Here is a 15,062-nt window from a genome sequence, read left to right on the forward strand (position 1 = left end):
TCTAAGAGAGTGAGGCAAAAGGCTTCACCTTTAACCCTTCTCAAGCCCATCATTAATGTTGCCAGAAAGGGCACTGAAAGTTGACTTTGCTAAGGGCTGCTGCTTGTTAAGCAGTGATGCTCTTCACAAGCTGCCGGCCCTCTTTCCACCTTTTAAAGGTGACCATGGATGAAATATCCAGCTCTAGCAGCACTTGGCAACCCACTGCCTGGCATCACAGGACACTTTTGCCTTCACAGGTTGCAATCGTCTGACCACAAGCCAGTCACGTTAAGGAGGCATGGGAGGGATCCAAGGCAAGGCACGTTAAGAAAGATTTTTATTTTTTTTTAATTAAAAGCTTAGATCCTCTGCATTCACAGTCCCCTTTTCTTTCCTTGTCCCATGACACAAGCAGTTTGAGAGTACTGTTAACCCTGTGCACCCAGAGACTACACCTTGAAGAAACTACTTATCTGCCCTCTCTAGACTCCTGTACCAGCACAAGTATCAGTCAAGTTTCCCTTCTAATCCCTTTCTGCAACACAACAACTGCAATCACTGGGATATTTATTTCCAAAGAAGTCATAATCTAAGTGCCAAACTCACTCACTCTCAGTGATTTTCACTGAGATTTTTATTTCTCCACACATATAGTTTTTATCCCAACACCAGCAGAGATGTACTCACATATAGATATCAGTAATGGGACTCAACTCTTCTCTGTCTATTAAAGCCTCTTTCTTGAGTGGGATTAATCTTGGCAGCTGTCTGACAGGAGAGACTGTGTGGGAGGAAAGGGGTTTTATCTAAAACTTGAAAGAAAGCAAAATAATATTTGAGAGAACAAACTGTGTTTCAACTCTTGGTCCTTCAGTGGAAGACTATTTACTAACAGAAAATACTCAACAACAGCAAAAATACAAAAGTATTGCTCTGAAAGGTAACATAACTGTGTATTTTTTCTTTCCTTTTACTTACGTGGCCACTTTTCAAAACATTTATTAATAATACAGCTGAGTTTCTCCATAGGAAGTCAGAATCTAAATCAGTTTCAAAAATCAAAATGAAGCAAATCCTACAGTTTTCACTTAGCTATGGTGGAGCAGGAAAGGTCTCCACTGCCCATCCTGCCTCTGCTATACCTTCAGAGACAGGAAACCTAACAAACAAGACAGTTCAAAGTATCTCCATATTTCTGATTTACTTTTCCAGAGCAATCATGTTGATGAAACATACCATTATTCCTCATAATTAAAAACTCACAATTAAGTTTGCTCTTAGAGAAGCTGTATTTCCCTTTGCTAGCAGGAAAGCCCCCCTTGGAAAAGGTCACCTCTGCTTTAAGGTTGCGTTGTGCCCTGCACTCAGGTGGCAGTGTGTTTTGATGTCAATGTGGACACCCTGTTTCCAGTCTCTCCAATCAACACTTCTGCTGCCTCTTCATGTCCTCCTCAGCTCATGGGCTGGCTCCATGCCCAACTCACTCAACCTTTTTTTCTGATTCTGGGCTCTTGTTCCAGCCTATTCCACTTATTCTCTCCTCTACTTCATGCTGATGTGGCTCTTCATTGGCTTTATGTTGTTCTGAGCCCTTGCTCCCTGCTCTCACCCTGCTATCCCTCTTCCCAGCTGTCTGCATGCATGGGTCATGGCAAGGACTTCCTCTCCTCCGCAGCTCCGGGGCAAAGCACAGCAGCTACTTAAGTGAAGTTTCCCAAGGCAAACTGAGCCTAATGGCTGACCTTTTAGCTTAAGAAACTTCAACTAAAACAGTTAAATTAAAGGCAGATGAAAATGGAATTTCACATGGAGAATGCTGGATATCTTAATGGTATGTCTTATCTCATTAAAAATTCCATCTTTAACATGTAAAATGTCAGAAACTTTCCCCCCACCTCCACCAAATCTATTCGGCACCAAAGGTACATCTCTCTTATGTGCTCTTAGGTGCTCTCAAAGGAGCACCTCTCTTATGAGGACAAGGCTGAGAGAGTTGGGGCTGTTCAGCCTGGAGAAGAGGAGGCTCCAAGGAGACCTGATAGCGGTCTTCCAGTACCTCAAGGGGGCCTACAAGAAAGATGGGGAAAGGCTGTTTAGTAGGGCCTGTTGCAGTAGGACGAGAGGTAATGGTTTTAAAATAGAGGGGGGTAGATTTAGACTAGAAATTAGGAAAAAGTTTTTTACGATGCGAGTTATAGAACACTGGAACAGGTTGCCCAGAAAGGTGGTGGAGGCCCCATCCCTGGAAACGTTCAAGGCCGGGCTAGATGAGGCTCTGAGCAACCTGATCTAGTCAGGGATGTCCCTGCTCCTTGCAGGGAGGTTGGACTAGATGACCGTTGAAGGTGCCTTCCAACCCTAACCATTCTATGATTCTATGATTCTATACATATGGTTAAAATAACAAAATATTGGTGCACTTGGAAACCATGGAAATTTGCAACTGATGCAAGAGTTGTTTCTGAGCAAACTGCTTCTGGAAGGTTCTCCATACCTCAGAGAATGTAATTTAAATAACTAAACAATTTCCATTTGAAGCAGTTCAATTCACTGGCATTTGCCACCTTGACAGTGAGGATCCCTCAGAGGACTGTACTGACAGCAAAAGCCATGGTGCTTCACGCACCTGCACTTTTTTCTTGAAGAGTTCAATAGTACAACATGCTATTACATATGCCTTCACCTGCTGCCAGTACTGCTTCAGGCTTCAGCAACAGTAACGTATTACATAATGTCAAATCAATCGTATCTGAGGCTGTTCCTCAAAATAAAGATTCAGCTCTTGCTGGATCTCTAGGAAGGCATCTTAATAATGCTTCATTCCCACCCTCTTGACAAAGATGATGTTTATCACACAATTGCTGTATATGTTTAGCATACCTCCCAAATTATTTTAGTAAAAACATACAGTAAATTTTACACAACAAAGCTTTTTTGAGCATTTTAAAAGAGGCAGAGTACGAAAATAATGCAGTAACCTGTCTGCATAGTGTTCTGCCATTTAACTCCATGGACTCTTGAAAAACTGACATGGTTCCTCCAGAGACTTACTTGATTAAAAAACATTAACTGACTGAACATCTGTGCTGCTTTTCAACTAATAATTGAAATTAGCTAGGAATTGTAATCTCATTAAAAGTGAAAAGTATACAGAATAACTGCAGCCCACGTTCTTACAACATTTGGGTAGGTCTAAGCAACTACAGCATTTACAAAATGATTCCTGAGAGATTTGTAAGGTCCTATAGTGGAAGTTTGCTTCCGGACTAGCCTCACAACATGAACATTTTATTCTTGGCTTCATATGTTAACATATAAACCATGACAGTGCTGGCATTTGTTCAAGTAAGAATTGGATGTAAACGGTCTAGAAAGCTGCCATTAAATTTAGAAATTATTTTTGGAGTTTGAAATTAAAGTATTGTCACCCAACTCATGTTTCCACTTATATGCAAACATGACAGGAATTTTAATGACTTCCTCAAACTCTACGTATGAAAGAAAGAAGGGAAATAAGATAAATTATTTTAATTGCTCTCAAACTATATTACAAAAAGCAACAGACCTATACAGTATCATAAGAGCTCAAGGACTATTGAGTAGGACAGAGTAAGTAGGAGGGCTAGATAAGAAAGTGTCATGTTAAATGTGGAAATGAAGTGTTGCTTCCATCCCCCTATCATCTCACAGTGTAACCCATGAAGCCGGGATACAGTCAGTATCATCCTTTTCCTCACATCGGAGATATTCTTAGTTATTTAAACATAACACTTTATTCCCTAAGATGAAAGGAGGGAGCCAAGAAGAGCCGAGCCGTTGGTATGCGGCAGCAGGAAGAAGTGGAGACTAACAGCAAAAATTAGATTTCACTGCATATGACAGAAGCCAACTAAGAGTCTAGAGATTGCAAATATCAGATGACTGCAAAAGATAACATCTCTGAACGAGGATGTAGATTCATTTAAGCTGTTCTTAATAGCACTGTAGACACTTAGCCTAGAGGTACTCAATGCAAGAGCCAGTCTGGAATTAGTACAGGAGTGCTCAGCCATGTAATACTGAGGCTGCAATAAGAATTGGTGGATTCATACAAATATCACAGATATCTGTAGAATTTTCAGAGGCTTACAGAAATATTTATTTACAGTACAGAGTCACCTGCACAATTACTGTATTTCAGTCACTAGTTTGCAACGTACTCACTTAGTTGTATGTTTTTTCTGAAATGGCTTTTAACAAGATTGGGTGGTTCAGGGAAATGAAAGACATCTCTCTCAAGACATTTGCTTAGCATCCACTAATTGTGGATCATTCTGAATGGTTTACTTTCAGATCCCTGCTTGGTAAACAAAATGAGAGCATTTTTTAGAATTTCTATTAAAGGCAGGTTGAATGAGTCTCTTTCTATGAGCCTCTCTCCTGTACCTGGTACCAGCTTTAGAAAAGGGGGTCAGGAAGAGGTACCCGAGAGCACTGGAAGACCAGCAGCAGCCCCAGGGAACTTGCCAGCACTCAGCTCTCAGCATCTCAGGATGAAGTGATGGGGGTAGGCAGCACCTGGAACCTGTGTGGTTCACTCATATGGCTCCCAGTCGCAGGAGTGACTAGCCACATGCATCCCAGTCGGACCTGGGCCCAGAACCACTTGGAATTTCTGCAGAAGTTGGAAAATTAAGCTGGGAACTCATTAGACCTTGCTTGCTCTGCTGTCACAACAACAACTACAATCTTATTTAACCTATTTTTCTTTTATTCCTACTCAGTTTTTCATTTTCATAGATGTTCCAAATACCTTATAATATCTAGCAATAAAATTCTGTCTGGAATAAAATTGTTCCCCCTTCTTTTCTGGTCACAGTGCGGAGAGTTTAAAGCCTATCTATTTGCTGACATGATATCATTCCTCAGGCTTATCTACTGTCTTTGGGCAGTAAACACACTTTTTGTGCTACCTGGCCCTGCTCCAGCCCAGTATTATACTGGTGTAAGAACTCTGAAGAAAAAAATTTGCTAATGCCAGCTCACAGCCTTCTGCAAAAGTGGCCTTCCCCTCCCGTCCAAGTGGTTTATGTTTCCGAAAACCGAGCACACCATTTGCAGACTGCAAGCAAGAGCCTCTAAAAGAAATACTGAGGTGTGACAGCATACACTCTCTTAGCATCTGGGGCATACACTATTATCTGAGAAAAAGTCTCAGCGTGACTGCAGAGAAAATATCACCATTCACACCACAAGGTATTCTGGGCTGGATAACCACAGACTAGCAGGATGTCGGGGTCGGGGGATGACTGTAGGATGGTACCCTAGACAGCCTCTCCCCACAGAACAGAGACAGAGTGCACTGAGATGTTCTGAAGGCTCCGTAACTGAGTCTTACTGGAGAGAGGATACATCTCAGAGAATGTCAGAGTATTTTCAGTAGTGAAATAAAAATAAAAGCTGAAGCTGTTTGCCAGGTGTGTGCATACAGCAGTCACCAAGCTCAAAACAAGCATGGGGAAAAAAAAAATGTAGCCATAACCACATATTTGATCATCATCCTGATGTCATTAAAAATAGTCTGTGTCAAAACGAAAACATGATAGGTGCACATAAGAAAAGAACACTTACCCTGGAATCCTTTTCCAGATGAAGCTCATGTTGCAGACTGCGTCTTCTCCTGGCTTTGGCGATGCCATTGTGATAAAAGAAGTATCCAGTATCCAAAAAGGGGAGCTGAGTAAGAGAGAAACAAACATCACGGAGCTATTGGCTACTAATAAGGACGATGTGAAAAACTTTTACCTGTAAGGTAACTCAAGAATCTACAGCAAGACTTGTGAAGAGTTACGCCAGAGGGCCCAAATCATGCTTGAGAATATCACCTCTAAGTTACTTTTGAAAAGTGTGCCCAGATGCATTAAAGTTTACAACACGTAACATCACTTATATACACTTGGTACTATTTTCACCTTACGGTCAACAGTGCTAATATTTCCAAAGGGCTTCCCAAACCAGATCAGGATTATTTCCTATTTCCTGAAAAAGCCAGAATAAAAGAAAAAAATGAATTGCAAATTATTTGAAACTACCACAAACCATCCTTCAGCAATAAGGTGTTACACAAGTGCTTTTCTGAGGCATTATAATGCACCCGAGGTGATGCTGATGCCCTAAGCAGTAAAGCAGAAAGCACAGTAATTTCCACTCTCAGAAAAAAAAATTATATTTGGAATTTCCTCTGCACACCAGAAAATGGAACATACAAACAATATTAAGAAAACAGACATAGTGACTGGGTGGGAACAGCCTTGTACAGCTTTACCGTCTAAGACATTTAGACAGCAAGCAAACACACCCCAAGGGCTTTCCAGCCCCACCTAAGGCAAGTGCCAGGGAAGGAAGATGCATATCCATTATTAAATGCATTTCTCTCTGCAGGATTGGCATACAGTGTCTGGAAGGCTAGTAAACATTTAGCTTTCAGAAGGCTAAAAGACATGGTGTTTAGAGAAGAGCATTCCACTTCCAGCAGTTCATTAGAAAGCTCCATTTGCATCTCAAATTCTACAGCTTTTTCCCCATTCCAACTTAATAGGGAGATTCCACTTGAACTTCTAAATCTAAGCAAGTAACTATATTTTTAAACTAAGCTTCCACTGTAAAAGTTGAAAAAAAAAAAATGGGCTCTCATTGGGAAGATATATGTTCATACTGTGAACACTTTGACTTCAAAGGTTAGGCTACCCTGCATGTAAAATAACTACTTAAAAGAGATATTCCAGAACAGCCATGACAGTCCTGTTCCTCTCCTTTTTATTATCTACACTTCATGATAACGTAAACCTCTTAGCAGGAGTTCAAAGTTCTTTGCTGAAAAACTGAGACAGATGACTAGATAGAATACTCATTGTGAAAACCTGGGCTGAATAAAGGTAGTAGGATCTTGCTGCCATAAAACAGATTATATACCTGTATACAGGTATATACAGTTGACATATAATTTTCCTTCTATGAAATTATCTCCCATTTCATTAAATCTGTCACTGTACCTGGTGCAGTTCTGCAAATATATTTTGGCATACATGTGGAGCAGTGCGGGAATGGAAGATTCACAGTGAATTCCAAAAATTTAAAATTTAGTCACATTCCAAAAATGAGTACGTGAAGTTTGTTTTTTCCCCCACAAAGTCTTTTTTAAAGTTCATTGAAACATTTAATATCAATGAAATCAAAGCATTTCATTTTCACTTTTAAAATTTCATTGTGTGTGACACATAATACATAAATGCAAAGTAACTAAAAACAAAAACCAAAACAAAAACAAAAACCAAAGCATTCTGTTCTGATAGAGAGACCTGTTTTTAAATGTATGTAAGAGGTTAGGGAGATTTCATCAAAATCATTATGGTTCCTTGGAGCTGATTTGCAGGGCTGACTGGAGAGCTTTTCTGGGCAAATAATCAGAATATTTTGCATCGGCTCCATACGCACACGAAGAACACAACAGCTGGGGCAGAAGAAATGAGATTATGAAAGGTCATGGCAGTGGCCACAGAAGTCTCCTACACTTCACATCCATCCTCAGAGCCGCAGCTCTCGAGGCTCAAATTCTATCTGCATTTAGGTCATTTTTTAAAACAGAGATTTATGTTTAAAAAGCTTATGCCTGACATCTTTACCAACTGGGTAATCAGGTATTTTCATAACCCAGAGCTTGGGAATATATCTGACTGTCCAGGAAATAGCCCTTCCCCCATGTCAGATATGGTACTCTTTTCCGTGCATATTTTTGAGGAGTAAAGTCCAAATAGCCAGATCAGTTACAGCTTGAAATCCACCTCACTCTACTAACCATTACTATCCATTGCAAGCTGTGGTCCAATTACCCTTCTAATTCCCTCAGTGAAATCAAGCTATTTTTCCTCTTTTTATCTCAGTATCAACCATTCAAATAAATTCCAGTCAAATATTGATCTTGATGTTCTACCATTAAGGAAGATTCTCAGCAATTTTGAGGATATCTGGAAATACATAACATGCAATCACTGTTCATTTTCTGTGTAGGATTAGCTTCTAGTGCCACTTAGAATAAGGCAATATATTGTATAGCAAACTTTTAAAGCCAGTGTATTCAAGTCTGACCATGAGCAAAAGCAATTACAGTTAGTACAACAATGACCAGATTTGTGGACAAAATCACAAATAAGTTTGACTGAGACTACTCCACTCTTCCCACAGATGTTCCAGTAATCTTTGAGGAGCTCAGGTATCTTACAGTTTGCATGGTTTTTACACTCATTCAATGAAACTAGGGGACAGATAGGAAGGCAGCTAAGTGAAGCAATATCTGAAATATGGTATGATCAAACACCATGGATTGTGAATAATAGCAGAAACCAAGCAAGTTGCAGGAAGAATCTAAACTCCTCAGTAAATCTTTAAAACTAATGAATGTACACGCAGGAGAAGTCAGATGACAGCAAAGGGCCTAAAACAGCGCATGCTTTGATAAGGATTTTGCATTGAGACCTGTGAATAGCACAAGCAACCACTGAAGTGCTCCACTTTTGATGAAGTCCTGCTGCTGAGTCAGTAACTTCTCTGCAGCGACCAAACAGCGGGACACAGGCAGCTCCCAGCAGGGTTTACATTCCTGCTGTTAGCTTCTCCAGGAGGTCTACTCTGATTTGGAGCTAGAGCAAAAGACCAAACAGCAAAATGAACAGTGCGTGTAATGAAGTGAAATTAAAACAGAAGGGCTCCCGTACATAAAAAATTCCAAAGTGTCACCAGCAGTAGTTACTCTGTAATATTATTGTTGAAAAGCTGGAATTGTACGAGAGTACAATTCCTATTTCAGCAGCAGCAGGCTCTGCATGTAACATGGGACAGTAATGCACTCAGCCTGGTGGCTCAGGTTCTTTGTGTAAGACAGAAGCAAAGCTTCCTACTCTCAGAGAAAAAAAATACCAGTTATGTAAGCTACCTAATTACTGGAAAGCACTTGGATTTTCAAGTGAGGAGGACTATTTAGAGTTAGAAAAGGATCTACTAATGCGTTGATGTATAAATATGACCCAATACAAAGTACGACTCTGAGAATCTCAGGAATTACAAGCACTTTGTTACTTCCAATATTTGTATAAAACACATGCAAGCAAAACCAGAATCACAAATACAACACAGCAAGTACAACAAAAGCTTAGATATCCACCTATCTCTTCCTTCAGATCTCCAGCCTCCTTGTGGTTATTAACAATACTATCTAAAGTAAAGATGAAATCCTGTTTAATGTCTTTCTTGAAAAGCATGTGGACCAGAAAATAACTCTGGAAAATATAATGTTCAACTAAATGGAGGAAAGAAAAACTCTTCAAATGGAAGAGGCTTATCGAGAAAGCCAAACGGCTAGGATGTACCATTCAGTACAGAAGGAAGCAGGAAACACTTTGTATCGTGCACAGTTTTAGCACCAATACCTCCGACTCAGGTATCTTGGCTCTTCTCAGACTAACACTCCACCAGAGAAGTCCAGGTGTAATTATTTTTGAAATAAAAATAAGGAAGTTAAATTCATGGTTCCCAGTCTTTCTGCGCTCTCCTCCTTACATCCGACAACCCTTCCCTCTAGCAAGAAAATAGAGCAAGAAATTTACTCTGTGCTCCCATAGATGCCACTCCTGGGAAGAAGGGCTGTAAACAGCTACAATTCTCCCCCGCCAGGCACTGCTTCTCGGCAGTCATTCCCTGATACAGGAAGGGAGAAGGAGCGGGGGGAAGCCACCCACCCACAACGTAGTCCACTGCTGAGCCCACAACTACTGATCTGCTCCAGGAAAGAAAAAAACAGCTATAAAGTAGCTTACCCCTTACAGGCACCTGACCTAGGATGGGGCAGCACACATGGCTCCCTCAGAGCTAATGGTTCCCATCCCATTTTATCTACTTGACAGAGAAAAAGCAAACTGCCCTTCTTTTTTGGCTTGCCTTGGACAACACATACGGTGGAACCAGATGTAGTTTTGTCTGTCTGAAAGCAAAGGACATCAATATTGGCTGCAAAGTCGTGTAGGGGTTTAGAGAAAAGAAGCCACAGAAAGACTAAATTCAGAAACTGTTTCTCATTCTAAAACAGCAGCACTATGGCCACTTTGAGCAGAGCTAACACTGAAAACAACCGTAAAAGCATCAGAGTCATCTGATGATACAGAAGAGCCTATCTGTAGAAAAGATATTAAAAAGTAGCAATAAATGCTAAAATAAAAAAAAAAAAATTAAAAAAGAAAGCTGAATAAAGCTGCCAGTGGCATCAGTGCTTTACCTGGCTCTCTATGAGAAGTCCAGCATTCACAGCCTGTCACTAGTTTTAAGAGGTGACAAATACAACACAAAAATAAAAACAAACCTTGGATCCCAGGCTTATCTTTAACATTGAGTTTTACTGACTCCTTATCTTTAACATTAAATTTTACTGACTCGCTTCAGGGCTCTACCTACATAGATTTCACAAGCAAACCATGGTGCTCACAGAAAGCTTAAGAACAGATTGGTGTGCTTCCTATTTTAATGGCACTGATCTCTGCCCAGCCTTCCCATGCCACCTTTCATGCTGTGCCACATAATACAGTATCCCTACAGTACACTTTTGTGCGTAATTTCCAATTATTTCACTCTGATACTGTAATTTTCTAAACCAGCTTACTTGAATCTGTTGTTAAGGTTCCTCTCTCAATTACCAATGGAGACAACAGTCCATGACAAATTTCTTTTGAGCAAAGTCATTTAAAAATGATTTTGTAACAATTTATAACAAGTTACTCCAGGGTTGCCTTCTTTGATCATCACCAAAATCAGCATAAATGGATCCATCAGTGAACGAGATTCACAGAAAGCCCTCATCCAGCCAGGCTCACAAAGACCCTCCTCAGAGCTCCTTGCCTGCCTTAGTATGAATATGTGGCCAGGCATGCAAGGATTCAAACAAACACTGGTGCTAAAGAAACACTTTATCTGCTCTGAGGAAAAAAAAAAAAACACCCACCCTCTCCCCCCCCCAAAAAAAAAAAAAAATCTTAACATCTCTCCCCCACAGAGCCCAAGCACAGCTCTTAACTTTAAAAGGGGCCATAAATCTGCTCAGTAATTACACCAATGGAAAATACAACCTAAACCTGGCACAAGTAAGTGTATTTGGAGCCTTCATGGGCCCCACAGGCCTCACTCCTTCACTTGTTGTTATAGTCGAAGCACAAAGTGCCTCCCAGTAGAAATTAGAAACCTTTTAATCCCAGTTTCACCAAATGCACTGAGGATGCTTACAAATATTCAATATTAATTTTTAAACTCTCTTTCTCTCATTTTCCCTCACCCCAATTAGCATTAGAAATCATTTTACTTTTAAATACACAGATGGGAGCCAAGTCTGAAGTAAAAGACACTCACTATAGTGACAAGGGCCATGTAACAGTAGAGCCAGCTAGAAACACAGGCAGCCCCAGGCATCAAAATAACACTGAACAATGCATGAACAAGAAAGGATCAATTCAAACGTTGGTGGAGAAGCATGAAATAGCACAGAGGACTAAAGCTGTGCCAGAGCTTACCCAAAATGAAATCCAGTCCACTGTGTCCCCACAGCCCCAGGCACGGATTTTGCACTCTCTCATTAGTGCACGGTAATTACCCTGAAGGCTCAGTATAAGGATCTCAGGCAGAATGAGGGATCTGTACAAGCTCCAAACAGCCCTGAAGACTGGCACAGTCAGGTTCAGTTCTAAGTGTTATGACTCAGTCTTCCTGGCTTATTTTTCATTGCACCTGTGTCTTATTTAGCTGCCTCCACCAAAACCTACTCTGCTTGTCTTGGCAAATCTGGCAGGTGGAAGTGTTAGCCATAGCTTTAACCCTCCCAAAATGTAAATCTCATAGTAAAACATCATCAGAAGACAATCCTTTTGAAATCAACTGATTAACACACAGTACAATATTTCTCCTACAAAATAATTCAGAAATGCCTGACTTAGATACTCACATATCTTTTCAGCTCTGTTCCATATGCCTATCCAACCACCTCTTAAGGGAATCAGCAACAGGTAGTGGTAATAAGAAACTATTGCGACTGCTTGGTTGAGAGATCATTGATCTGTTTGGCCTTCCTTTTTTTCCCCAGACATCAATGGAAATGTTGTAATACACATGGTATTAAGGCTACCTGTTGTTGTTATTTAGGGTATCAGTAAGATATGTAAGAATACGGTAACTTTGCTTTAAAAGTTCTATTAAGTCTTTCTCAAGCCAGCAGAAGTAGTTTCCAATGGTTTCATAAAGGTTCCCTCACCTCCACAGTGAAATGTCTTTTCCTCTAGAAACAGTGTAAAGTCAAATGTGACATCCAAAGACTTTGCAGAATGTATGCCTTTGGATTTAATTTTATCCAAAAGTATAAATAAAGCCTTTTGTCTAGTCTGTCTTGCATGCAGCAGCCACAAGGTTAAACTGTCTTCCCAAGAGCTGGACATGATGAGTTTAGCAAATACAGGACTGCTGTTAGGCAAACATGTCCAGTCTGTCCATGTGGAATTCATCCGAACTCCCCATACAATTCATGACCAAAAAAAAGTCACTTTCAGAGCATGATTCATCTGACCTATTTTAGATGGCTATGTTAAAATGAGCAGAACTGAGCCCCAGGAGCACCTCTTTCACTCCAGAGACTATAAGAAGAGCACAGCTGTCCACATTCAGGTAGCTCAGTTCTGATGTTAAATGTCTAGTTCTCCTTTTCTCATCAGTTTTGCTCTTACATTATCACCATAGTGCTTACAGAACACTGCTCCATTGGTTTGGTTACAAGTTTGCAATATTTGGAATTTAATTTGCAATTGAATGAATCATATAGGTTTAACGTTTTACTGTATTTATATCGCTGTTAAGTTTGTCACTGAAGAGCTTCATCCTGCAAGCATGTGTCATAGTTCAGCCCTGATAGGGACCAGACTACGCAGTCTCTCTCTCACTCTCCCCACCCTCTGAGAGAATAGGCAGAGGTAATATAAGGAAAAACAGCTTGAGGTTTGAGATAAGGATGGGGAGAAATCCTTAAAGTTACCATTACGGGCAAAACAGACTCGGCTTGGGGAAAAATACTCATTTATTACTAAAACTAGCAGGAGAATGAGACAGAGAACAAGATAACCTCCCCCCACCCCTCCCTCTTCCCAAGCTTAACATTTTCTCTACTACCTTCCCCCCTGAGTGGCACAGGGGGTTGCAGCCAGTTCATCACATGTTGTTTCACGCCACTGCTTCATCATCAGGGGAAGAACTCCTTGCATTCCTTCCCTGCTCCAGAGTGGGGTCCCTCCCATGGGCCACAGTCCCTCATGAAACTGCTCCAGTGTGGGTCATCTCTTCCATGGGGTGCAGTCCCTCCAGAACAGCTGCCCCAACAGGCCCTCCACGGGCCACAGCCTCCTTCAGGCACCCGCCTGCCTCGGCGTGCGGTCCTCCACGGGCTGGAGGTGGATCTCTGCTCCTCCATGGACCTCCGCGGGCTGCAGGGGGACAACCTGCTCCACCATGGTCATCACCACAGGCTGCAGGGGAATCTTGGCCAGGAGCAGCATGACTCCTCCCCCTCCTTCTCCACTGACCACTCTTCTTGTCTGCAGCCGTTTCTTTCACAAGAAAAATTCTTCACAACAGGCAGGCAGACGCCTCTCAGGATCTTTTTACATATCATTCACATCTCATCTCCTCTCCACTTTTTGCAGCTAGGCTGGGCCCAGTCAGCCACCTGGCAGGAGGCCAGAGGGTGAGGCCTGCAAGGCCCACAAGGCTCACGCCTCCCTCTCTCTGCCCCCCTTCACATCTTCTCTTCCCTTTTTTTTTTCCTCCTCCTGTTTTCCCCTTCTTGAATACGTTATCACAGAAGCATTATCAGGGAACATTCTGCTACCAGTTGGCTCAGCCTTGGCCAGCAGTGCGTCTGCCCTAGGCCCGGCCAAGTCCACTGAACAAAGAGGAGCAACATCTAGCAGTTTCCTACAGAAGCTGCCACCTTATCCCCCCCCTCACTAAACAAAACCAGAACAGCATGTAACAGTCATATAAGTCATCAGTGACAAGATTGTGGATTTGCTGATAGTTTTATCAGTGAATTGGAGAAGCCATTTGAGGCTTTTAAAAGCATTATTCTAGTTTATGCGAATGGATCTGTGCATTTTAGAGAGTTTTATCCACTACTCCCCAGTAACCATAAAATCCATTATCGATTCTACCATGTGCACTGTTAAAAGCAGGATACTTTCCAGATTTGGAGAAAAGCAGAATGTTCTTGCTTATACACCAGCACTCTCATTGGAGTGTCTGGATTAATCCAGATCGTCATTGCATGGAGTAGGTGATTGTTACCAGCTGGCTGACAGCCTGAAATGAAGGCTTTGGCAGTCATCATTATGTCCTCTTACATAGCTGTGGAGGACCCTGCAAGACCATCACCTCAGCCAAGCCCTAGGCACCAGCAAGAATCCTGGAGCTCAGCACCCAGAAAAGTCACTGTGAGCATCTAACAGTTGTGTTGTCATTTTCAGCAGCAACAAATCAACACTGGGAAACTGAGACAGCCGCCTCCAACCATGCAGCTAATGTGGCTCCATAAAAACCACACACATATCAGATAAACATACACATCATTTAGAATAATAATGTAAATATGATTCCATCAGAAGTTGAATCAATTAAGTTTTCTTAAAACAGGTATCAATAGCACAAAATTAAGTTTTTCCACAATTTGGGAGAATTTTACTCATCCTTTTTAAAAAAAAAAAAAAAAACAACACACAAAAAAAACCCCACAACTCCCCTACCAACCCCCCCCCCTCCAAAAATCCAGAAAGAGACAAACAGAAATTAGACTCTAGGCATTCTTTAGGGGCATTTGGCCCTAGATTTACCTTTTGTAACTTAGAATCATTGAATGGTTAGGGTTGGAAGGGACCTTCAAAGGCCATCTAGTCCCACCCCCCTGCAAGAAGCAGAAACACCTCCAATCAGATCAGGTTGCTCAGAGCCTCATCCAACCTGGCCTTGAATGTTTC

General features: G+C 41.4%; 1 protein-coding gene across 1 annotated transcript in view; it reads right to left on the reverse strand.

Annotated features, from left to right (window-relative positions):
- Positions 1–15,062, reverse strand: part of PCSK2 (proprotein convertase subtilisin/kexin type 2) — a 116,759-nt gene that overhangs the window by 87,811 nt on the left and 13,886 nt on the right. The window contains exon 2 of the mRNA XM_086743693.1: positions 5,593–5,697. Within this exon, the coding sequence (XP_086599819.1) occupies positions 5,593–5,697 (105 nt within the window). The remainder of the gene's footprint in view (positions 1–5,592; positions 5,698–15,062) is intronic.

This window comes from Chlamydotis macqueenii, chromosome 3, assembly GCF_036417535.1.
Source record: "Chlamydotis macqueenii isolate bChlMac1 chromosome 3, bChlMac1.mat, whole genome shotgun sequence".
In the NCBI taxonomy this organism is placed as follows: domain Eukaryota; kingdom Metazoa; phylum Chordata; class Aves; order Otidiformes; family Otididae; genus Chlamydotis; species Chlamydotis macqueenii.